Here is a 21502-nt window from a genome sequence, read left to right on the forward strand (position 1 = left end):
AACACTAGATATGGACAGATTATAATAAGTCAAAAAACGTTTTGTCACGCTTTCACAGAAATCATTGCTCGTGTTTATTCAATGTTAGGGGTGTTCTTATTAGTTATAATAGGTGTATTCATTCCGAATATGTATGAAAAATAAAAAAGAGTCTGGGGAAGGAAAAATGATAGTAGAAGAGATACTCTCATGTAAAAACGCTGAAACATGTTGATTTCGATATGCGTCTCTGCTATATGAGAGGTAGGTTAAGAAGTTTTCGGGGTCTCTTGACTCGCTTAAAATTTAGAAAATTCATATAAACCTCTTTTAGGAATTCAGTGATTCTTCCTGCGATTATGGCGTGATACCCGCATAAGAATTGACATTGTTTACCTTCCTTAATATCTGTGATTTCAGTAATGGGTTGTCAAAATCTGTTATTTCATGAATTTTGATATTTAAGGGAAGCTCCTTAAAGATTGGTTTGAGGCTTGGATGTTGGTTTGGGAATCTACTGTCGCGAATGCTTTACATTCAGGCTGCCAAAAGACCTGAAGAGTTGAAAAATCTTCTTTATTTTCCACTAAAGCATAAATTCGAGACACCAAGCGCATCAGCTTTCGAGTACAGATGGGTGCGTTGTGATGAATGAACGACGCTTTCACCTGTGCTTGCGAGAGTTCTAGCATTTTCGTTATCTTATCACCAACCAACACATACACAGGAGCGTGTATTTGTATTTAGCACCGAATTTGAGAAATTAGTGAGAGTCATAATTTTCACGTTGATAACACAATAATTTACCTGGAAGCGCCTGGTCGATGGCATGAAGATAACAATGAATGGAGAGTGGGAAATAGAGAGTAGAATACTAAACGTGGTTTGATAATAGAAAAATGTGCCATGATATGTATACATATATAGTACATACACACATACATGTAATTGTAAATGCATGAAGATGTATTGAGCAAGGTCTACCTGTTCATAGAAGAGTTGATTTATTTGCAAAATTTGTGGTTGAGTCCCAGCAATTGCCTATCTACACGAGCTTTTGCTATAAAAACTCACTAGAGCCACTCGGGGAACAATTGATTTGGAAAGCGTTTAGTCGACAACGGACGCGATTGCCATATAGATGAGCTAGACCGAATATTGTTTTAGAAACCAACAACAAAAAAAATTCAAGTGCTGAAAGTGTGTTCGAAATTCCAAAATAAAACAAAAAACATTACAAAGATGATTGATCTATCGAGGAAGTGCTTTATTGTCTTAATCTGCATTACTAGTGCATTAGCGGTCGATTTGCAGTACTCGGAAATAGTAACGGTTAACAATGAAACGCGTTATATTGTGCTAAATCCAGATGCCGCTTTGACTTTGTTCAATAAAAATCATTACGTCGGCGGACAATATGTTTTCACATCCGGCAAGAGAATTACAGGTGAGTGTCATTGGTTGCGGCTGTTCTTACGAGCCGAAATTTTATGACAACTCTTAAGCATTTAAAATAAATAAGATTGTATGTGAGTGTTACAGATTTCAACTAAAAATTGTGTTGTAGAAGACAGTGATATATTTTCGAGTGTTTTTGTGACAATGTGATAAGTAGCTGAAGTCCACTTGAGTTAGTGTGTACATACAAGTATAGTGTTTTTACTAACAAATTTTTGGAGGCAAGACTTTCTGCTTTATCTCAGAGAACACCTAAGAATTGATGGTCTTAAATTATGTGAAAAACCTTTCGAAAAACTTCTTTGAGGATCAAGTTATTTTCTTTATATGCTTTTTAGCGATTTTCCTTCATCTTGCGTTGGTTTTTATCTAAAAGATCATGTCAAAATGGGCTTCCCGTGTTGCTCTTTTGGGTCTGTTGAATCGTCAGAAGATGTACGGAGCTAGATCAGATAGAAGACGGTGGTTGCCAATATTTATTAGCTCACAATTTTGGCCATTTCAGACGAATTGATTGACGCGAATGCCGCATAACGCTATTATCTCTTTCAAATGTTGGCCGCGGTCATGTCTCAAATGGTTCATCCGTTGAGTCCAAATTTCGCTGACTTGTTCAACTGGTAACTGGCGAATGACACGCGTGATGTTTTGTCTGCATAGACTTTACATATACCCACAGAAAAAAGTATAACGGTGTGATATCATACGATCTTGGTGGTCAATCGACCGGCCCAGAACGTGAAATTATCTGCTCACTAAAGTGTTCTCTTAATAAATCCCTTGTTTGATCCGATGTGTGAGAAGTGGCGTCATTTTTTTGAAACCAAATGTCGCTGAAATTACGAGTTTCAATTTCAGGCATCAAATAGTCGGTTATCAAAGCGCTTGGGAATGTCGAGAAGCTTCAGTTCTTGCATAAGTTGTATTTTTATAAGCTCTTAACATAAGATCTTTATGTAAAATGCGCCAAGTCATTTCATATGTCAGTCCGAATTGCTGCGAAGGCCGCCGAATCGACTCTCCGCGGTCTTCGTGTACACTCTCAGCTGCGGCTGCTATATTTTCTTCACTATAAGAAATGCCGAAAATCAAATCGCTTACTTAGTGAATGAAAGTTCTAAATCAATAGCACCAATAAATCGATAGTAATCTTTTATAATTATTCGCTCTAAAAATGCTTTTCGAAAATTTATGATTTTTGTAACTTTGTACTCCTATTCCTTGCAGGCGATCGCTTGATACTCAACTTCCAGGACTCAACGCAATTCACTAAAGGTGAAGATGTTGAAGCTCTACTACGTTATCCAGCCAAGGGCACCGATACAAACATCATAACTCAGGTAGACATCTATGCAGCAGTATCCTCAGAAGATGCGGACTCTTTCTTCGTCGATGGCGGTATAAACAAATCCTTTTGTGAGATACTTATCGCCGGCAATAAGACAAGTTATGTCGAGTTTGAGATGTTCATTTATGGTTATTAGCTGTACGTAATGTGTGCCGTTACATTGAAAATGAATACATGAAATAATTTTTGTTGAGCAAAAATTTTTATCTCTGGTAAATTTAGAGAACAAAGATAACTTAATAAAACTGTGATCTTAAGTAAAATTGAAATAATGGAATAAAAAGATAGTGATGCTACGTTGAGCGTAGTAACAAGTTTGGAATATAGATTAAGTTCTTAGAGTTTTTCACTATATTTTTTAATAATAATAATAATAATAATAATTATAATATCAATGATAATGGGCTTGGCATGGTATTTCTTACTGAAAACTTTTTTCCTTTTTTGTTCAGCTTTTGAAATTATCAACACTTTTGATGCTTACGAACGCATTTGAATAATGATAATCGGTTAGGAATAGATGAACTAAAATGCATACGAATAAAATCCAAGTAACGAAACCAGATTTCAAAGTTGAAATTGCGAAATCGAATTTTCGATGTCGAAAACTTCGAACTTCGAAAACAAAATTTCGTTATTGCATTTTCAAAACTATATTTTCAAATTCGACATTTCAAAACAAAAATTTCGACGTCGAATTTTCGAAGTCGAATTTTCAAAACTGAATTTTTGAAATTTTGCTTTTAAACTAATGCCGAATTTCGAAAATTAAATTTCGACATTGAATTTTGGAAACTAAATTTTCAAATTCGAGATTTCGAAATAAAAATTTCAACATATGTAGATTTTCTTTTGTTTTTGTGATCACAGTGGCATTCGACCAATGCTAATGAGTTAAGCGTAGTTACACCAAAATTAGTCTAGTAATTTAAGTAATGAAACCGAATTTTCAAAGTTGAATTTTCAAAATCGAATTTTCGAAATTGCTATTTCGACACGAATCCTAAGTTGAGATTACGATATAAAAATTTCAATGCTTATCAGTTAGGCGTACAGTGTTTTAATTAATGAAACCAAATTTTCAAAGTTGATTTTTCAAAATCGAAATTCTGAAGTCAAGTTTTCGAAAATGAAATTTCGATATTCAATTTTCGAAACTTGATTTTTGGCGTCGAATTTTCGTTCTTTTTTTTGCTTACGGATGCATTCGAACAGTGCTAATCAATTAGGTATAATTAAACTAATTGTAAATACAGCTTTCTCTTTTTTTCGCCAATAACTTCGAACTACTGTTCTTCTTAGTAAAACGCAATCCGAAAAACACGCCAAAAATTAATGCTCGAAATCTTTATTTCTATCAGCTTTGAATAATTTATTGATCTTTGATCATACGATGTTCATTCTCTCTCGCTCTTTCTCTCTCCCTCTCCCGCTCTTTAATATTAATTCTAATGTTTTCCAATATAGTAAATTGGGTTTATAAGCTTGTTCCATAAAATTAGCTGACTGATTCTGAGCTAATCTATGAGTTTTGCAAAAGTCCATTGACCTTTGATCGTAAGACTATGTTTCTTAGAAAACGATCTTACTCTGAATCTCGAGTTCATTAGATTGTCCGAAAAATATCATATAAAGCTGACCTTTCATAACACATTTCCTCATCAGAAGCGCCAAATGCTCTGAAAATATGCGCCGTGGTCGAGCTTTTTTGCCGAGGAAGGTATATTTGTTCGTTGTTTACTATTTTGCGCTAGAATTTTATTGTTTCTGACAGTAAACAATTGACGTATTCCAGAGATTACAGGCAGAATTTATAATTAAAAGAAGTTCTATGACCAAAAATAAATGGAAAATTTATTGAAGTCGTGCATTTGTAAGTACATATTTTTTAGACAACAAACTTGTACGCTAATTTCGCAATTGATTCTACTTATCTTTGGCAAATTTATAATTGCTTTCTTATCAAACGGTAATAAGTTAATATTTGGTTTATATTGGCACGTTCTTACGACTTTATTGGCAACGGCAGCGCTTATGGTAAGTACGCAAAAATACTCAATTCATTACAATTTGAATTCAGAGGCTAATATTTTTCTTTATCACAGCTGATAATCGCTTTTATGGCGTCGTGCCGGTACACCATCTGTCTACATACGTACATGGGAACGCACAGAATTTTGGAGTTTCTCTTCTACAAGTATGTATATATATGTAGGTATGTATGTATGTATATCTAGCGCCCGTTTCCTATAAGACAACACAAGTACTTTCGAGTAGTAGATACTTGAAATTACACAATGTGCTTATTTGCTCAACTAAACTAGAGGGTAATTAGAGATAGTTCAGGCGTTAAAACTAGATAATTGTCTGAAGTCGATAGTATTATTAGCACTTGTCGAACAAGAGAGTAATAATACTCATATTATAATACATATAAAGTAAATACATATAATTATTATTGGCGAGAACTTTCAAAAAGTGCTATTTATAGTATTATTCTATAAATGCAACCCTATTGTTGGTGAGTACTTGTGAGACTTGGTATGTTGATATGGTCTTAAACTAAGACACGTCACTTATATTGGAGATTATGGATTTCACCTGGCCAAAGTACGATTTTCATATTTGTATAGTGATTATAACTATACAGGGTGTCCCATCTTGTATGCCGGTATGTAAAAATTATATAACATTAGAGAAAACCAATAACGTACACTGCACCAACGCTTATTTTTAGATCGGACGACTAAAGGATACAGCTGCAATTCAAATCGAATGCTCAAAATGATGTTCTTGTATGGAAACTTAACTGTGAAGGGTATTATAGCTTCGGTGCAGCATAAGTAAACATTTTTATTCTTGATTTGATTTGAGGGAAGTGCTCTGTCAATATTTAACTCAAGCGTCCTTTAGTTTTCTAACAATCCGACAGTACGTGCTCTTCAACTGCTACTTTCGGTTCTTATATTAGATGTAAAACTGCTGGACTCAGAGAGTCTGTAATAATTCGTTCTTATCTAACGTCTCTCTTCACTGAGCTTTGAAAAATATCTGGCCTGACGATGATAGATGGCACTGCTAGAATTAAATCTATACTGTTTTTTGATAGCCCTAACCTTGAAAAGGTGCTTGTATAAATTTCTGCTCATTAGTTTGTGATTTATATCATGTTGAGTGAAGCAACTTGAGTTATTGAGAAAAGAACAGATAAAAAGGAATTTCGCGAATTGATAAAATATTGCTTTTTGAAGGGAAAATATATAGTTGAAGCCAAGACTTGGCTAGATGACGTGTTTCCGAACACTGCCCAGTCAACTATCAAAGATTGGTATGCCAAGTTTAGACGTGGTGAAATGAGTGCCACAGACGGTGAACGCAATGGACGTCAAAAAGAGGTTGATACCGACGAAAATATCAAACAAGTTCACAAAATAAGTTTGGATGACCGTAAAGTGAAGTACAAGACAGCAGGTACTCTAAAGATATTAACTCAGCGTGTACATCATATCATTCGCGAATATTTGGCTCTGTGCAAAGTGGGTGCGGCGCGAGCTCACTTTCGACCAAAAACTATGAGGAGTTGATGATTCGGAGCAGTGAGTGTTTGGAGATGTTTGACAGTAATAAACCCGAGTTTATGCATCGATATGTGACAATGGTTGAAATGGTCCAAAGTTCAACCGGGAGTTATTCGAGTGTACTGCACACGATGAACCCCATCCAAAGCGCAGAAAGATGCGACAGTCGGCTGGCAAGGAGGGCCATCAACAGCGACTATTACATAGCGTTATTGCGTTTGAAGAATGAAATCGCCGAAAAACGCTCGCATTTGAAGAAAAAGAAAGCGCTGTTTCACCAAGACACGACATAAATTGGACTTAAAATTGCTTCCGCATTCACAGGTTCTCCAGAAGTGGCCGCCAGCGAAAATTTCATCTCAAAAAGGTCTTTTTCTGTTTCTCACATCTCAAAAGAATGCTCGCTGGATGAAACTTTCGTGAAATAAAAAAGTGATCGCCGAAACTGTGGTCTATTTTGAAGAAGAAAACAAATCGCACTACAAAAAATGGTATCGAAAAGTTGGAGGGTCACTATAATCAGTGTATCTCCTTTGAAGTGAACTATATTGAATATGAAAAAGGAATTTTGCCAAAAAAATATGTTTTACTACAGTAGGCCAAGTTTTTTCAATTGACCTGGTAATTATAACAAATAATGGTCCACATATCTTTCGCAGAAACATTACCTGATTGAGCGGTTTAAAAACAACTCTTTTTCTTGCTCTCAGAAACGGTTTAAATACAAGATGACATCTTTCAAGTCGCACGAAGTCATTACAATAATTTTCTGGTCTGTTTATTGGTGTAATCAGTATTGGTATTTTTGTCTTCTTTATTTATTTTCTTTATGACTTTCTTTAGTATGCTGTATAATCATTATTATCAGCCTTTTCCTGGTAGAAAAATTTTATCTACACATTTCAATCTCTATTTTCTTCATTTAATAAGTAATTCTCTCTCTGATTTTTAGCGCTTCCGAAAGTTTTAAATCTCTAAACCTTGGGTCAAAAATTAAAGTCGTATAATCGTCTATTAGAAGTTTTGTACAGGGTCTTCAGATTTTTTTGTGAGCTTTTAAAGGCATACCAGCTGTTTCTACTAATGACCTAGATAGTTCTAGAGAGACCTTCTTTAAAACTTTGACGATTCGATTGGAAAAGAGTAATGTAATAACGGTTGTAAAAGGTTTCATATAAAAATTATAGTAGCGAATTTATTTACATAAAAATATTCATATATTTAAAAGTTTTGAAACTTTTTGTCAAAAAAGCAGCGATTCTAAACTGTATACTATATAATTTAAAATAAAAAAATTTATAAAAAATATTTTTGATGTTGATGCAATCCTACTTTCAAAGGGTTAATTAGGATGTGAGTTTATAATTCCAGAATTTTTTGATAGTTGGCAATACTCTTCCAGTCTGGATTTAGGCGTAATTTATATTTATAATATATACAACTCATATGCGCTTCAACAAATCGTTTATGTACAAAAGTTCCTTGAGAATGTCACAAATTCTTCCAAACGATATCCTCAATAAAGTCCAGATAAGATGCAACCCTAGTATAAAGGCTGGGAGTGACGCTAGCGCAGCCATCACCGGCCGACACCACACCAATTACACGCATCTTTCGATACGCTTCGTCAACGATGAGGTTAAGCGGGCCACCCGAGTCACCCCAACAGGCGTCGCTGATGGAATTCGGATCGCTGGCGCAGATTTGTGTGGGTAAAATACCGCGACTTGGTAAGACGCCGCCGCGCACATAAGCCTTTCTGCAATTTTCTGCAGAAACAGCTTTGACGCTTGCCTGTAGAAGTACATTGGATTGTCGACGTGCTGATATGGGTGGAATATGAACCGAAAAGAAAAAAAAAAGAATTAATTATTTATTTAACGAAATCACAGTTTTTATTAATTACTTTTCAACTCCGTTACACCCCAACCGGTTACGTTGAGCGTCGCTTCGGGTGGCGGATCAGCCAGTTCTGTGTGCAGGCAAACTGGAAATACTAGAGAAGAGTATTCAACATCATTTTTCAGCTCTATTATGGCAATATCATCATACTTTTCCAAATTCCGGTAATTCATGTGTGGGTAAAGAGCCTAAAATATGGAAAACTTTATAGAACTATTAAGTCATACATTTTGGTAGAACATAACAACATTACCTCGATGGGCACATCGACAGCATTTTTCATTTGTTCGGGATTATTGAAATCCGTTACACCCAAGCGCACAATAATCGGTTTGCTATCCGGTCGATTAACACAATGCGCCGCTGTGAGCACAAAACGTTTATCGATCAGAGCGCCGCCACAACGAAACTCATAAGGTGAGCTTTGTGGATTGATCGGCGCATAGCCGATAGCAGCCATATGTGGATATTCGCCCGGCGCCACCGGCGAGCCGCCTAATATATGTGGCACAGTGTACGGCTCGGCGTATTCATCTAATAAGCGGCAAGCTTTTTTCGCCTTTCGCTCTTGCGCACCTTCGAAGTTACCACGTGTCTTTTTGTCGTCATTTGAATTTTTTTCACTTTCTAAAAAATCTTCTTTGGTGTCGAAAATTCCTAGCAAATTTTTTTCATTTGCCAGGGGACAGCAGATGATTTCTTCATAAATCGTAAAACCACATCGTTTCACATCGGCTTTCGTAAGTCCAAGATTTTGCATTTGTTTTGCAATGTCAGGACAATCGCGTGGTAATGCGCATCTGCCAAACACTCCTTGTTTGATTTCACATGGATTGCCCTCTGTAAGTGGAAAAATATATTTTTGTATTTAGAAAATGTTTCGAGGTTAATGCACAAGTGTACATAATAAGTGTTTCTATAAATAAAAATGGTAAGTAACAAATAATAATTTATTTCATAAAGTTCGAGAAAGTCATATTAAGATTATTTATAGAAGTACGGCTGCCAGCGGCATTATGAATACAGAATCTCACATGGTCTTAATTATCACGGAAAAATTGCGGTCCAAGGACGCCGTCGGCCTACAAACCGCACCAAACCGTAATTCGGTGACTCATGGAGTACGTGTGGATTGCTGCCTGACCAATAACGCATACTTTGCTTATTGACAAAGCCATTCAGCCAGAAATGAGCCTCATCGCTGAGGATGATTTTTCGACGAAAACTTGGATCATTTTTAAGTTGTTGCTCAGCCCAATTCACGAACATACGATGATTATGATTCTGGTGGTCAAGCGGCTTCAGTTCTTGCGTCAATGTAAGGATGTAGGCTACGATCTTTTCGAAAAATTTCCCACAACGAAGTCACAGAGATGCCCAACGTTTGAGAAAGACGTGTGAGAGACTGATTTGGGTCTTCCTCAATTGATGCATTAGGGACAGCAGTATGTTCGACACTACGGACACTTCTTTGTCTCATGGGAACATTTAGTATTGTCCCTGTGGATTCAAAATTTTCCACTATTTTCCACATGGTTGATCTGACGGGACGATTATGACGACCGTAAATTTGACGTCCTAAAGTTGAGTCCACTGACTCCGAATTTCGGTAGTAAATTTTAATAATTTCGGCACGTAGTTTGATCGTTTATCTTTCCATGATGAAATGGCAAACCTTACTAAAGAGAAATGTCAAAAAAGCGGAAAAAGATTTGGCGTCGTTTGCTGTTCCTATCGGTCTACTTTTGTAGCGTCCTTATTGAAAAACCCGTTAATATTTCTTACGGCACTTAGTTTATCGCAACCCCAGATGATGTCACATCCTTATAAGTCACGTCATTCTTAGCACCTCTCATGAAGTCACATCATTCTTAGAACCTCTCATGACGTCACATCATTATAAGTCACGTCATTCTTAGAACCTCTCATGAAGTCACATCATTCTTAGAACCTCCCATGACGTCACATCGTTATAAGTCCCGTCACTCTTAGAACTTTTCATCACGCCACGTGTATGACATATCAAATTTTTAATAGCTTTTGTCCTTCAATCTAATAACATCTCATCATACCATATCACCTACAAGTTCGATATCACATGGCTGAAGTCATATCAAATTTAGATCATATCATACCGCCTTATATCACATTATATCATATCGGTAGATCTATCACATCATCATCTATTTCAGATCTATTGCAGTAAGATCTATCACATCAAATCATTAAAATATCAGATCTATCGCCGCACTTCATATCATCCACAAGTCAAATTAATTACATCACGTCATTAGTCAGATCATAACACATTAGATCTTATTATTAGCAAGTCAAATCAATCACAACATAACATATCACAACACATTCAGAAATTGGCACATACGATAAGATTATTATAAACACACATCACACATAAACTTTTTAGATACAGATAACATCACACCGCAGTTGGTCATTCCTGTTTCACAAACACATACATAACAGTTACATTTTCATAAGATCCCATTTCGGTATATCATATTTTGATTTATCGCATCATCACATCGCATGAAGAGGCATTACGTCATTACAATTAAAACCTAAGGAAATAAAAAAAATCTCTTTATTTGCCACATCGCGTCATAATTGGTTCATGACGTCGAAATAATACAATAAGCAATCTATATGCTTGTGGAGTGCATATTAACACATCACGTCAATGCCGCTCATTTGTAGGTTTGGCGGTGTTACGGAAACTGTCTAGTAGTATTAATTGAATTTCATTAAATAGATTTATAAGCTTAAAAATAAGCAACTGTCCATGCTTGCCTATTAAGCTACTGCAAGTAGTACATATACATATACTTGTACAGCTTTATTTAGGTACAAGACTCGTGTTTACGTATATTTGATTCAATTTCGAAAATAGTACTTGGAGTGATTAAAACAAAGGCTATCAGTGTGATGTTGGAACTATGCAGTAAAATACTATGGAAATGAAAACTGATAAAAAAGTTGATTAAAGACACCTATCTAGTGCATAAGAGAGATTCCTTGAATTAAGTGCGTAATTAAAGAAGATTTTGCTTTATGTATGCTAATTATTTTATTATTTATTTTCGCATATTCGTCTTACTGAACATACTTACCAATTTCAGCAGCGGATGTCAGCGACAATGTTGTTAGAACAATATGCGCGCAAAAACACAATCTTAACACCAAACAAAGCTTATGCGTTGTAAACATTTTTTAAATGCACTAATTGATAGTAAGAAATTAAGTACAGAGCACGAGCGAGTAAAAAACTATTCTAGAGACAAGACAGTTTTGCTGTCACAACAGACTGCATACAATCTGATCTGATCTTCGCACAAATTTTTTGTTCACTTTTTGTTTTACTCTATTTATTCTCAGTTCAATACAATACAACAGCGGCGATCGCACTGCGAGATACGCTGTCGGCAATGTTAGCGATCTGTCTGCTCGCCTACTCAGATTTTATGAATTACTTGAAGCTGGGAGAACATTGTATATATATACTCGTATACCGTATGTATATATTTTTGCATTTGTTTATTTATAAATTTAAGTATATATCGATCGCCAGTGTCTGTCTTGTAGACGCGAATGAATGCTTGTTTAAGTTTTATTACTATTTTGTTTGCGTGTTTTCAAGGTCTTCAAACATTTTCGAATCTATATCTTCCCGTTTTGGCACTACTATACAATAGAAAACAATAAAGACACGAATTGTTTGCGAAAATACGCGAAAACGAGATCGACTTGAAACTAACGACTCTCTCGTAGCAATGCACCGCAACGACTGAGTCGCTCAGACAAACTGTCTGCTGATCGCAAGCCTAGATTTTCTATAAACAACACTGTGCTGCATAATAAAAATGAAATTGGAAATGATCGCTGTTTTGATTGAAAATACATTTTTTACTGAAATGTTTTTATTTTGGTTAGCAATACGGTTTTGTTTTTCGAAAATTTGTGGTGATGAGACTGAATTGACTTCTATGAAACTAAAATAATTCTTTATACCTGCTTCTGAGAGTTGATCGATAATGACGCTTATAATCCGATAGCCAGAGCCTTCATGTATTCTTCAGAAGTTCTGAATCGAAAATGACATCAATAATAAGTCGTAATGCTATTAAGTGTCGACGAGCTGCCAAAATAAACAATAGTATTAGGATCTGTCATTGATGGACGTTGGAGCTGTTTAATGCCCAACATTTAACCTTGATAGTGACATAACAGAAAATTTAAGACTAAATACAGACTAGAAATGACCACAATCGCAAAGAAATCGAGTGTCTTTGTGATAAGACTGGTTTGGATGTCAGGCCACAACGGAATTGCAGGAAACTGTAAAGCTGATGAGCTAGCAAGAAAAGGCACTCTAGAACCGCTATCGATAGAATGGGAGTGGATCGGGGCTCCCGTATCTTATCCATAAATAGCTGGGCCTCACGGAAGCTTGGTCAACGTTGGGCCATCAAATGCAAAGGTAAAGCCTTTAGGCCCAAGATCGATCGCAAGAGATCTAGTGATCTCTTTGCCTTCAGTACAGCTTTTAGTAAGGCTGAGAATTCTACCAGACGCTGGCTTTGCTAATTAGGGCTTCAAAATATATTGTCCGTTTTCGACAATTGTTAGACTACAGATGGATTACCTCAAAGGTTCTATTTGTTTACAATGGAATTACTTCGGACTAAGTAGGCAATTGAAGAGTAAAGTCCTCTCTCGACGAACAAAAGCTAAACTCTATAAGTCACTCATAATTCCTGCTATATGGTGCAGAGGCTTGGACGATGACAACAACTGACGTGGCGAGTTTTCGCGAGAAAGGTTCTGAGAAAGATTTATGGTTCTTTGAGCGTTGGCCACGGCGAAAATCGCATTCGATGGAACGATGAGCTGTACGAGATATAAAATTAAAAGACAGCGGCTACGCTGGCTAGGTCATGTTGTCCGGATGGAAAAAAACACTCGAGCTCTGAAAGTATTCGACGCAGCACTGAACTTCATAAGCTAGCCAAAAAAGGGCTCGATCACTGTGAAGCTCTTTACTGGATAGAGATTACAAGCTCTAGGTCCTTTTGATTATGGTTTATAAGCTTAATGGTTGGTCTACCTTATTGGCAGCTAAGGGTTTTCCAATTAAATTTGAATATTCCTTACCCTTAGCTTCACCTTAAATTTCGAATATTATTTGAACAACATTTAACTCAAACAGCGCGATCACCTTTTTATTAAATTTTGTAAAAATAACTTCGTTTTTTACAAATATTTTAGTTTTTAATTTTTCCAGTTAAGCTTTCAAGCCATCAATAATCACAATATAGCGTAGTGTCTCTGTGTTAGTGGCGACCACCTGTACTGTAATACTTCGTTCGCCTATGCCGCCCGCCGTAGCGTACGCTTGAGATGTAAAGCCCGCATCGCCCTCCAGATACAAACTGACTTTCGTAATAAGTTGATCGCCAGCGTCTGTTGAATCGCTAACCGCAGTGTCATCAGTTGATTTCGGATATTGTATATTAACGATTATTTCATTTTGGTCAATGTTGGGTGTAACGGTCTCTTGAAATTGGTAAATCGGTACAGCACCTAATGGATGAATTATGGAAAATAGTTTTAATGGCAAACTAAAAATTTATTTTTATTTATAAATTATACCATCAACGGTGCTACCCAATATGAAATGTTCGACGGTCGTGGCATCCGATGAGCTTAACGGTTCGCGCTCCGAAGCACTTAAAGACGTTGCTGTAAGGGCCAATATAGCGACGATGAAGAAGTTGAAAGTAACGCTCATCTTTGAAGAAGTGTGTTCTAATATTTCCGCAAATCGATGTTGCACTAACTGTATATTCTATTTTACGATTTCTTATATATGAGCATCATTTACACGAACATAACTGATTTCTTGTAAAACTGTGTCGTTGTTTACATTGTAACGGCCTTCCGCGGCACCGTTTGTAAATTTCATTTCTGATAAAACATACTTATCTACTTATTTCTAATAGAATAACAACAATTTGTATCGACTAATTACGAGGGTTGGTTTCGTAGTAACTATATTAAACAGAAACACACCTAGTCTCATATTCTGGCAAAAATTTTAAAATAAGTTGGATTGAAACATAAACAACTGGAGATTTTGTACTCGGAGAGCGTAGAGAGCATTGCTTAATCTTTTAACTGCGTCTGTGAAGTTAAGCCATATATTTCGTCATCAAAATACAAAACACTCACTTTGTATACTTTTAAAAATAATTTGCTCTTTCAGTAATATGGCGCGGTTAATACTGCACTTTCAGAGTATATAATCTCACATTTCAATCAGCATGACAAGTGACTAGTGATAAATATCAATATAGAAAAATGCAAGCTGTATCTCATATATGTATTAGATGACGTACTGCAGTGAATGAGAGACAGAGTTAGAGAGAGTGAGCGACCCTCTCAGTGAGTAGTGGGTTCGAGACATGCTCGGAGAAAGTAATAAATTATCGAAAAATATTATGGAAATAATTTTCGAATAGTCTTCAGTGTTGAGAGTGTTTTAAGGAAGTTTTAACTTTTAGAAATTATTAATAAAGGGTGGTTTCTTAAAAAAAATAAAATTTTTTTGGTAGTCGAAAAGTCTTTTCGTGTTTCTAATCAAACTTTAACTTATTTTTTTATATTTATAATGAACTTTAATGGACCAATTATGTACCATTTTGGTCGACCGCTTCTTGCCATTTTACCGCTACAGACAATATTCCATCAGTGTAAAACTTTTCTGCTTTCTCGGCGAAAAACTGCGACAAGTAAAGTTCACAGGCTTCTCGTGAAGCCAACTTCACTACATGAAGATAGTTCCGTATTGACCGAAACAAATGGTAGTCTGATGGCGCACGGTCATGGCGATATGATGGATGCATCAAAACTTCCTACCCAAGCTTTCGCATTTTTGCCGACTAATCAAAGATGTGTATGGTCCTGTGTTGTCCTAATGGAAGACGAAGACCTTTCTGTTGATCACCTCTGGCCTATTCTTCGATTGTTTGCTTCAATATCATCAGCTGTTGAAAGTAAAATGTAGAATCAATCGTTCTAATAGGCTGGAGCAGCCCTTTACAATCCCCACTCAGCATAACCTTTCGAAGCGTCATTTCGGCGTTCATTGGCTGAATGACATGGAACCAGGGGCGGATCCAGAGCTGACTCAAAATGAAACTTTGAAGAATTTCATCAGAAAACCGCGTTTTTAAATCTTGTACGAGCGTGTCAACGAGTGGAATGTATGCAGAAACCCTCTCTTCATAACTTTGAGATGGCTGATTGTTTCGTTGATTCTGACGACCGCAAGTTCTGGGTTTTTTCACTTCAACTTCTAATTTTTCAGCCATCTGTGTAGCATAAAAAAAAATTATCAAAGTGATGATTAGCATGCACTCTTCGTGTGTTCAGTGTTGCAACCAATGTTGTTATGACTTTTGATGCTTTCCAAAGCTCGATTGAGTGTGTTTCTCGGGAAACGAATTAAGTGGCTGCGTCTGTGACAAACCATCACTGAGACAGAGAATTCCCACAATAAGCTCGAAGTTGCACTGTACAGTGACCAGATTCAACGTTTTTACTGCAGTCGTTCTATTCTTCCATTCGCTTATTTTTGTCAGTGCATGAACGATTTCTGGAAGAGGGCCTGTGAATTGAACAACGGCATCATATCTTTGTACCCACCTTTTCTCATAAAGCTGCACATTTTTTTTTTGCCAAGAATTGAGTTAAAACAGTGCTACGTTTCGGTCTCGAAACTTGGAAATACGTTGTAACCTCTCCGAATATTTCAAATATCTTTTTAATCAAAGCAATTTGAACGGATTTCGAAATGCTGCTGTTCAATTTACGGGAAAAATATGGTGTCATCTCAGCGTTGGTAGCTTCTTTTTGTATTTCCCTCACGGCTCCAATCCATCGTTGTGAGGTGAGTTCCCAGTTAAAATTTAACAAGTGTTCGCTGTTGAACCTGGAACTTCTCACTGTTTTATGTTCTCTGGCTCAGCTGTAACTTTAACGCTGTAAAAGAGAGAGTAAGAGAGAGAGAGAGAGAGATCTGAGAGATGCTGTTATAGAACTCTTCCATAGAAGGGTAAATGTGCGTAATCGATCCATGGATCAACATTGCTCCGAAGTAGGTCTACTCATTTTGATATGACTAACCAAACTGAGTATAAATCAAGTAACTGTCACAAAGAACGATGTTGAAAACAGTTTTGCCTCATTGGAAACCACACGCCTAATAAAACACCCGTTATATTTAATTCATCACCGCAGTGACTTTCAACAGAAATAAGCGGTCAGAGCGCCACACAAGATGAATGAAATTAAAATTATGCAACTTTTAGTTGAGTGTAATTTCTGGTTCGTGCTAGTAGCTAGAATAGTGATGTTTTTCTAGCTAGAATAGTGACGTTTCTAAGCTGGAAAGTACGTAAGTAATTATGCTACAAGCCATGAAGCTTCTTGTTTGCACTTCAACGAATTGTTATGGCATCGGATGATGGTATTTGACTGGCTCTTAGAGAATAAGACTCAGTTGGTTTAACTTATGCGTGTGCGCTTTTACCTTGCAGGCCATTTTAAATACTTTTAATTTATTTAGGCTTTCATTTTATGACATCCGGTATCATTGTACCTTCATACACGGAGCCTGAAAATTATTCAAACACCTAATTGGAAGCCGTTGAAATTGATAAAAGTCGGGAAATTCCTCTCCTTAGTCAGTGCCATTGTTCTAAAGCACTTTTAGACCAAAAAAGCTTCCAAGGAAAAGCCGGACAAAGCAAAGGAACTAAAAATAGTTTTATTAAAAGCCGGAGTTCGAAGTTCTTGGAAATGCAATCGCGTGGCTGCATACACAGAAGTACATGCATTTCAATATTATTGCGCCAAAATGTTGCGCTGACTGAGAGATCTCATTATCACCTCTTTCAATTTTTACACTTAAAAGCATGCTCATGTTCAGATTACATGTATCATAGAGATCACTCACAACCATATATGTACTTATATGTTTCACGGAACAATATAAATTGCAGTCTTGTTTATAAATAACTGTTTCGCGGAAATATTGTTCAACTGAAATATTCTTATCGCAATGCAATAAGGTGAGATGAGATGAGATGGAATATTCAGTTGTGCGAAACTAAAGCGACCGTTTGGTTAGATCGGGCATTTTACGGATCAAGTGTTTTTGCAAAAACTCGCAAAGTTTTTATTACAATAATTTAAATGGCTTGACAGCAAAAGGATTGCATGAATTCTGTGACTTTTTTTCTAATAATAACTGAACCAAAAAAATAATATATAGAAGAATCAGCTAAAAATAGAAATATATGAGTGTAACGTGAAATTTACTTTGTTTAATTTCGCCATAAATTTATTAATAACAAAAATATATATACTTCATAAAAAGAAAACATAAAATACAGTTTTTATACTTTTTTAAATACCGAATGCAACCGAGTGTTGTTTACAATTAAAATGCTTGCGACATCAAGGCGAATTTGCTTCGTGTTAATTGTTCTATTTGCTTCTTCGAGGCGTGGCGCGGCAGATCAGGAAGGTAAGTTATGTTTTCGGAGATGTAAAACCTTATTTAACAATTATTTAGCCTGTCTCGGCTATGTCAGCGACTCGAAAATTTAGAGCCAAAATCTTACGTGAATGAAAACGAACTCTGATTGGGGGAGCAGTTTTCGGATCAAATAATCGTTTGTTTGGAAGTTATAGTGGCAACTTTAAGAATATGTGATTTTTTCGAATTAGCCTTAGTCAGTTCATGACCGAACCAGAAAGTCTCTGCTTGGCATATGTTCTTCTTTATGGGCATTAACGACGCTTATGCGGTTATAGCCGAGTTTACAAAAGCGCGTCAGTCGTTCTTGCTCTGTGCTGTTTGACACAAATTGAAAATTTTAAGTGTACCCAGACCTTCGCCACCTGGTGTTTGCAACGGTGTGAAGGTCTTTCCCTTCCTCTGCTTTCACGGTAAGCTACTGCGTCGAATACTCTCAGAGCTGGAGTGTTTACATGCATTCGCACGACATGATCTAGCCAGCGTAGCCGCTGTCTCTTAATTCAATCAGTTTGTTGACAGCGGACTTCAGTTTTTCGCACAGTACGCTCAATAGAACCTTATATGCGATGTTGAGAAGGTATATCCCACGGTAGTTGGCGTAGATAGTGCGATCTCCCTTTTTGTGGATTGAACAGAGCACACTTAAATTCCAATCGTCGGTCATGTTTTCGTCCGACCATATTCTATAAAGACACTGGTTTATGCTGCTTTAAAAGTTATTCGGTTTTCTTCTTGGTCCGGCAATCGAACGTCTGCTCTATCGCCATCGATGGTTTCATTGCCTTTCAGCAGGCTGGCGATATGTGTTATCGAAAAATCACATAAAACTCATTCTCTGGAATCCGGTAAAGCAATGTACTAGTAGATCAAAACAACCGATAAATCGCTCATAAATTATCAATAGTCTAATAGCGTCAAATCGCACGACTGACTCTATTGTGAAATTCGCTGTGTGGCTTGTTCCGCCGTCTTGCTGAAACCACTTATTGCTCAAGTCCATGCCATCGCATTCGGGCCAAAAATATTCGGTTATCATTGAGCGGTTGCGATTCCCATTCACTATAACATGCCGGTTTTGATGATCATGTGAGAGACTGATTTGGGTTTTCCTCAATTGATGCGCAAGCGGCAGCAATATTTTCGACACTGCGGGCATTTCTTTATCTCACTGGCACGGGAATATTTTATACTGTGCCTGTGGATTAAAATGTTTCCACTAGACGTTCAATTAATTATGACAACCATAAATTGGAATTAAAACAAGAAAAACACTTCGATGGCACCGAAGCTATAATACCGAACTGAAGCTATAATACTCTTCACAAATCTTAAAAATTTCTTATAAAAACTTTGATCCGATCTGAACAAGTTCTTCGGAGATTGCGTCGTTGTCTTGGAAAATAACCCACGCCGAGTTTGGTAAAGATATCTCGTCAAATGAAAAAATTTTCATAGAAGCACTTAATTCCAATCGTTCGGTTTGTATGACAGCTTCTTGGTGAAAAAGGTACGGTTGCAAAATTTCAGTCTCTCGATATCCCAAAAGCTTAGTACCCTGTTCAGGGTATAACAAACTAATTGGTGGCCAAAGCCATGGCGAAGTCTATATCAAAAATACTTTTCAATAGTTTCGCCACTAAATTTTTTAAGAATCCTTAAACCTCTTACCGACTATTCTGAATAGCTCAGCTCGTAATAGATTCGATACTACATATATATTCAAACCTGATAATGTTACTTGAAGTTTCTCTTACCCAAGTAGTGAAACATTAGTTTCATTGTCAATAATTTGGTAGACGATTTCGACTACTTCTCCACGTATTTAATTGATGGCATTTTGGAATATTGGTCTTACTAAAAATTAACCAGTGCTTCAGTCTCCTATACACGGTTTTGTTCCATAATTTTATCACATATTTTTTTCGTTCGCCTAATTCATTTCTTAATCCAAGCTGTATTTTCATTAAAGAAAATGATCCCTGTGAAACCGACGATTATAGAGGGGTGTGCTACACAGCGCGAAATTGTCCACATTTAAAGGATGCAATGACAGCGATGGGCCTCAATAGCACTTTCGTGGCGACTTGTGGATTCACGGTTTGGGAAGAGCTCATTTGTTGTCCGTAAGTAGTTTTTCCGAACAACTTTAACCAATTTTATTTTGTTGTATCGAACATGCGTCACTTTATTTAATAGAAATGAAGTGAGTTTTAGAACAACAACCACTAAATCGACGGAATTCACCACGATATCTTCAAAATCCATACGCGATTCGCTGAAGGGGCTTTCGCCCGAGGAAAGTAAGCGGCGAATTAAAGAGTTAATGCGGGAAGCAATGGGTGGATTGGAACGACCGCCAATGAAGAGGTTTTTACAAATTATAGCCATTTAGTGGTCGTATATAAATTATACTTTTTGTTCTTTGTAGGAATGGCACAAGTTTGCGTGCATCGGAACGCCCAGCTGATCGTGGTGAGTATAGCAGAAAAGCGATACATAAAATTCAATAAATATTAAAAAATATTCTGTAAAACATTTCAGCATGCAAAGAAATCGAAAAAAATCTAATGCCCAGTCTGCAACCGCATGTACTTAACGGAACCGAGACCAATTTTGGCGAGTATCCGCACATGGCGAGAATTATATTCGACTTGGATAGATTGCGGTGTGGTGGCGTCTTAATCGATAAACGTTTCGTGCTCACCGCTGCGCATTGCGTGCGAAACAAACAAGGAAAACCAATCAAGGTTGTGTTGGGCGTAAGTGACTTTAATGATAAAACTCAACTGGAGTATCGACAGGATATAAATATTAATGTAAGTTTATATAATTATCTCTTCACTGTGGTTTCTACTAATATTTTTTTTGTAATTAGCAAACCTATTTACCGCAAAACTACAGTGAGTTTAGCTTTTACGATGATATTGCTTTGATTGAATTGGCCAGAGATGCCGAGTTTAGCCAAGGCGTATATCCCACCTGTCTACACACCGACCAAATGGAGCTGCCCTATGATATTGATCTAATTGTAACTGGTTTTGGCAATACCGAAAATAAAAGTACGTTGTCTGAATGCAGTCTTCTTCTATTGCTTTCTTTCACTTTATTTGTTATTTTTATATTTTTAGAGTCCTCCGATCGTTTGTTAGCGGCCAATTTGACGTATATACCCGGTTTATTATGCGATCAAGGTTACGCTGATATCAAGGATATTCGTCTCAACCGCGGCATCGTTGACACACAGCTCTGTGCCATTTCACCGTATAGCGATGCTTGCCAGGGTGACTCTGGTGGTCCGATACATTTTGTCAAAGATAAACATTATAATAATTACCGTGTCGTTGGCATAGTTTCATTCGGCTATGAGTGTGGTTCGGCGTTGCCGGGTGTGTACACTAGAGTGTCGGAATATTTAGATTTTATCGAAGCCGTTGTATGGCCGGATGGCTGATTGCTGTGGCCATGTAACAAAACTGTATTATATATATTATATATTTAGATACGTTTTTATGTTATTATCAGTAAAAATTTAGGATTCTTCGGTAGTTTTAAAAATGATTTGCTTAATTTATAGAAAAAATTTAGTAGAACATACATTTAGTTTTATAAACGATT

General features: G+C 36.7%; 4 protein-coding genes across 4 annotated transcripts; 2 read left to right on the forward strand and 2 right to left on the reverse strand.

Moving 5' to 3' along the window:
• The first annotated feature begins 1062 nt into the window (after positions 1-1062).
• On the forward strand, positions 1063-3117 carry LOC105226966 (uncharacterized). The gene is made up of 2 exons (XM_011206110.4): positions 1063-1426; positions 2665-3117. The coding sequence occupies exons 1-2, from the start codon at positions 1222-1224 to the stop codon at positions 2919-2921; spliced, it is 462 nt and encodes a 153-aa protein (XP_011204412.2). The 5' UTR covers positions 1063-1221; the 3' UTR covers positions 2922-3117.
• A 4417-nt stretch (positions 3118-7534) lies between these two features.
• LOC105226967 (serine protease Hayan) lies at positions 7535-12076 on the reverse strand. Its single transcript, XM_011206111.4, has 4 exons — positions 11394-12076; positions 8519-9105; positions 8270-8453; positions 7535-8186 (listed from the first exon to the last, which is right to left on the reverse strand). The coding sequence occupies exons 1-4, from the start codon at positions 11488-11490 to the stop codon at positions 7855-7857; spliced, it is 1200 nt and encodes a 399-aa protein (XP_011204413.2). The 5' UTR covers positions 11491-12076; the 3' UTR covers positions 7535-7854.
• Positions 12077-13475: 1399 nt separating this feature from the next.
• Positions 13476-14120, reverse strand: LOC105226968 (uncharacterized). Its single transcript, XM_011206112.3, has 2 exons — positions 13933-14120; positions 13476-13863 (listed from the first exon to the last, which is right to left on the reverse strand). The coding sequence occupies exons 1-2, from the start codon at positions 14069-14071 to the stop codon at positions 13565-13567; spliced, it is 438 nt and encodes a 145-aa protein (XP_011204414.2). The 5' UTR covers positions 14072-14120; the 3' UTR covers positions 13476-13564.
• Positions 14121-17427: 3307 nt separating this feature from the next.
• Positions 17428-21471, forward strand: LOC105226970 (serine protease persephone). Its single transcript, XM_011206114.4, has 7 exons — positions 17428-17872; positions 19857-20010; positions 20084-20254; positions 20316-20359; positions 20429-20703; positions 20763-20946; positions 21016-21471. Exons 1-7 carry the CDS (start codon positions 17791-17793, stop codon positions 21336-21338), a joined length of 1233 nt encoding a protein of 410 aa, XP_011204416.3. The 5' UTR covers positions 17428-17790; the 3' UTR covers positions 21339-21471.
• Positions 21472-21502: the final 31 nt, after the last annotated feature.

This window comes from Bactrocera dorsalis, chromosome 4, assembly GCF_023373825.1.
Source record: "Bactrocera dorsalis isolate Fly_Bdor chromosome 4, ASM2337382v1, whole genome shotgun sequence".
In the NCBI taxonomy this organism is placed as follows: domain Eukaryota; kingdom Metazoa; phylum Arthropoda; class Insecta; order Diptera; family Tephritidae; genus Bactrocera; species Bactrocera dorsalis.

Coding starts and splice junctions, on each gene's coding strand:
- LOC105226968 (XM_011206112.3), bottom strand. CDS start 14,071: ATGAGCGTTACTTTCAACTTCTTCATCGTCGCTATATTGGCCCTTACA. Junction 13,864..13,932: donor ATTGGGTAGCACCGTTGATG/GTATAATTTATA, acceptor TTCATCCATTAG/GTGCTGTACCGATTTACCAA.
- LOC105226966 (XM_011206110.4), top strand. CDS start 1,222: ATGATTGATCTATCGAGGAAGTGCTTTATTGTCTTAATCTGCATTACT. Junction 1,427..2,664: donor ATCCGGCAAGAGAATTACAG/GTGAGTGTCATT, acceptor TATTCCTTGCAG/GCGATCGCTTGATACTCAAC.
- LOC105226967 (XM_011206111.4), bottom strand. CDS start 11,490: ATGTTTACAACGCATAAGCTTTGTTTGGTGTTAAGATTGTGTTTTTGC. Junction 9,106..11,393: donor GACATCCGCTGCTGAAATTG/GTAAGTATGTTC, acceptor TTCCACTTACAG/AGGGCAATCCATGTGAAATC. Junction 8,454..8,518: donor CTGTCGATGTGCCCATCGAG/GTAATGTTGTTA, acceptor TCCATATTTTAG/GCTCTTTACCCACACATGAA.
- LOC105226970 (XM_011206114.4), top strand. CDS start 17,791: ATGCTTGCGACATCAAGGCGAATTTGCTTCGTGTTAATTGTTCTATTT. Junction 20,011..20,083: donor GAAGAGCTCATTTGTTGTCC/GTAAGTAGTTTT, acceptor TTTATTTAATAG/AAATGAAGTGAGTTTTAGAA. Junction 20,255..20,315: donor GAACGACCGCCAATGAAGAG/GTTTTTACAAAT, acceptor TGTTCTTTGTAG/GAATGGCACAAGTTTGCGTG.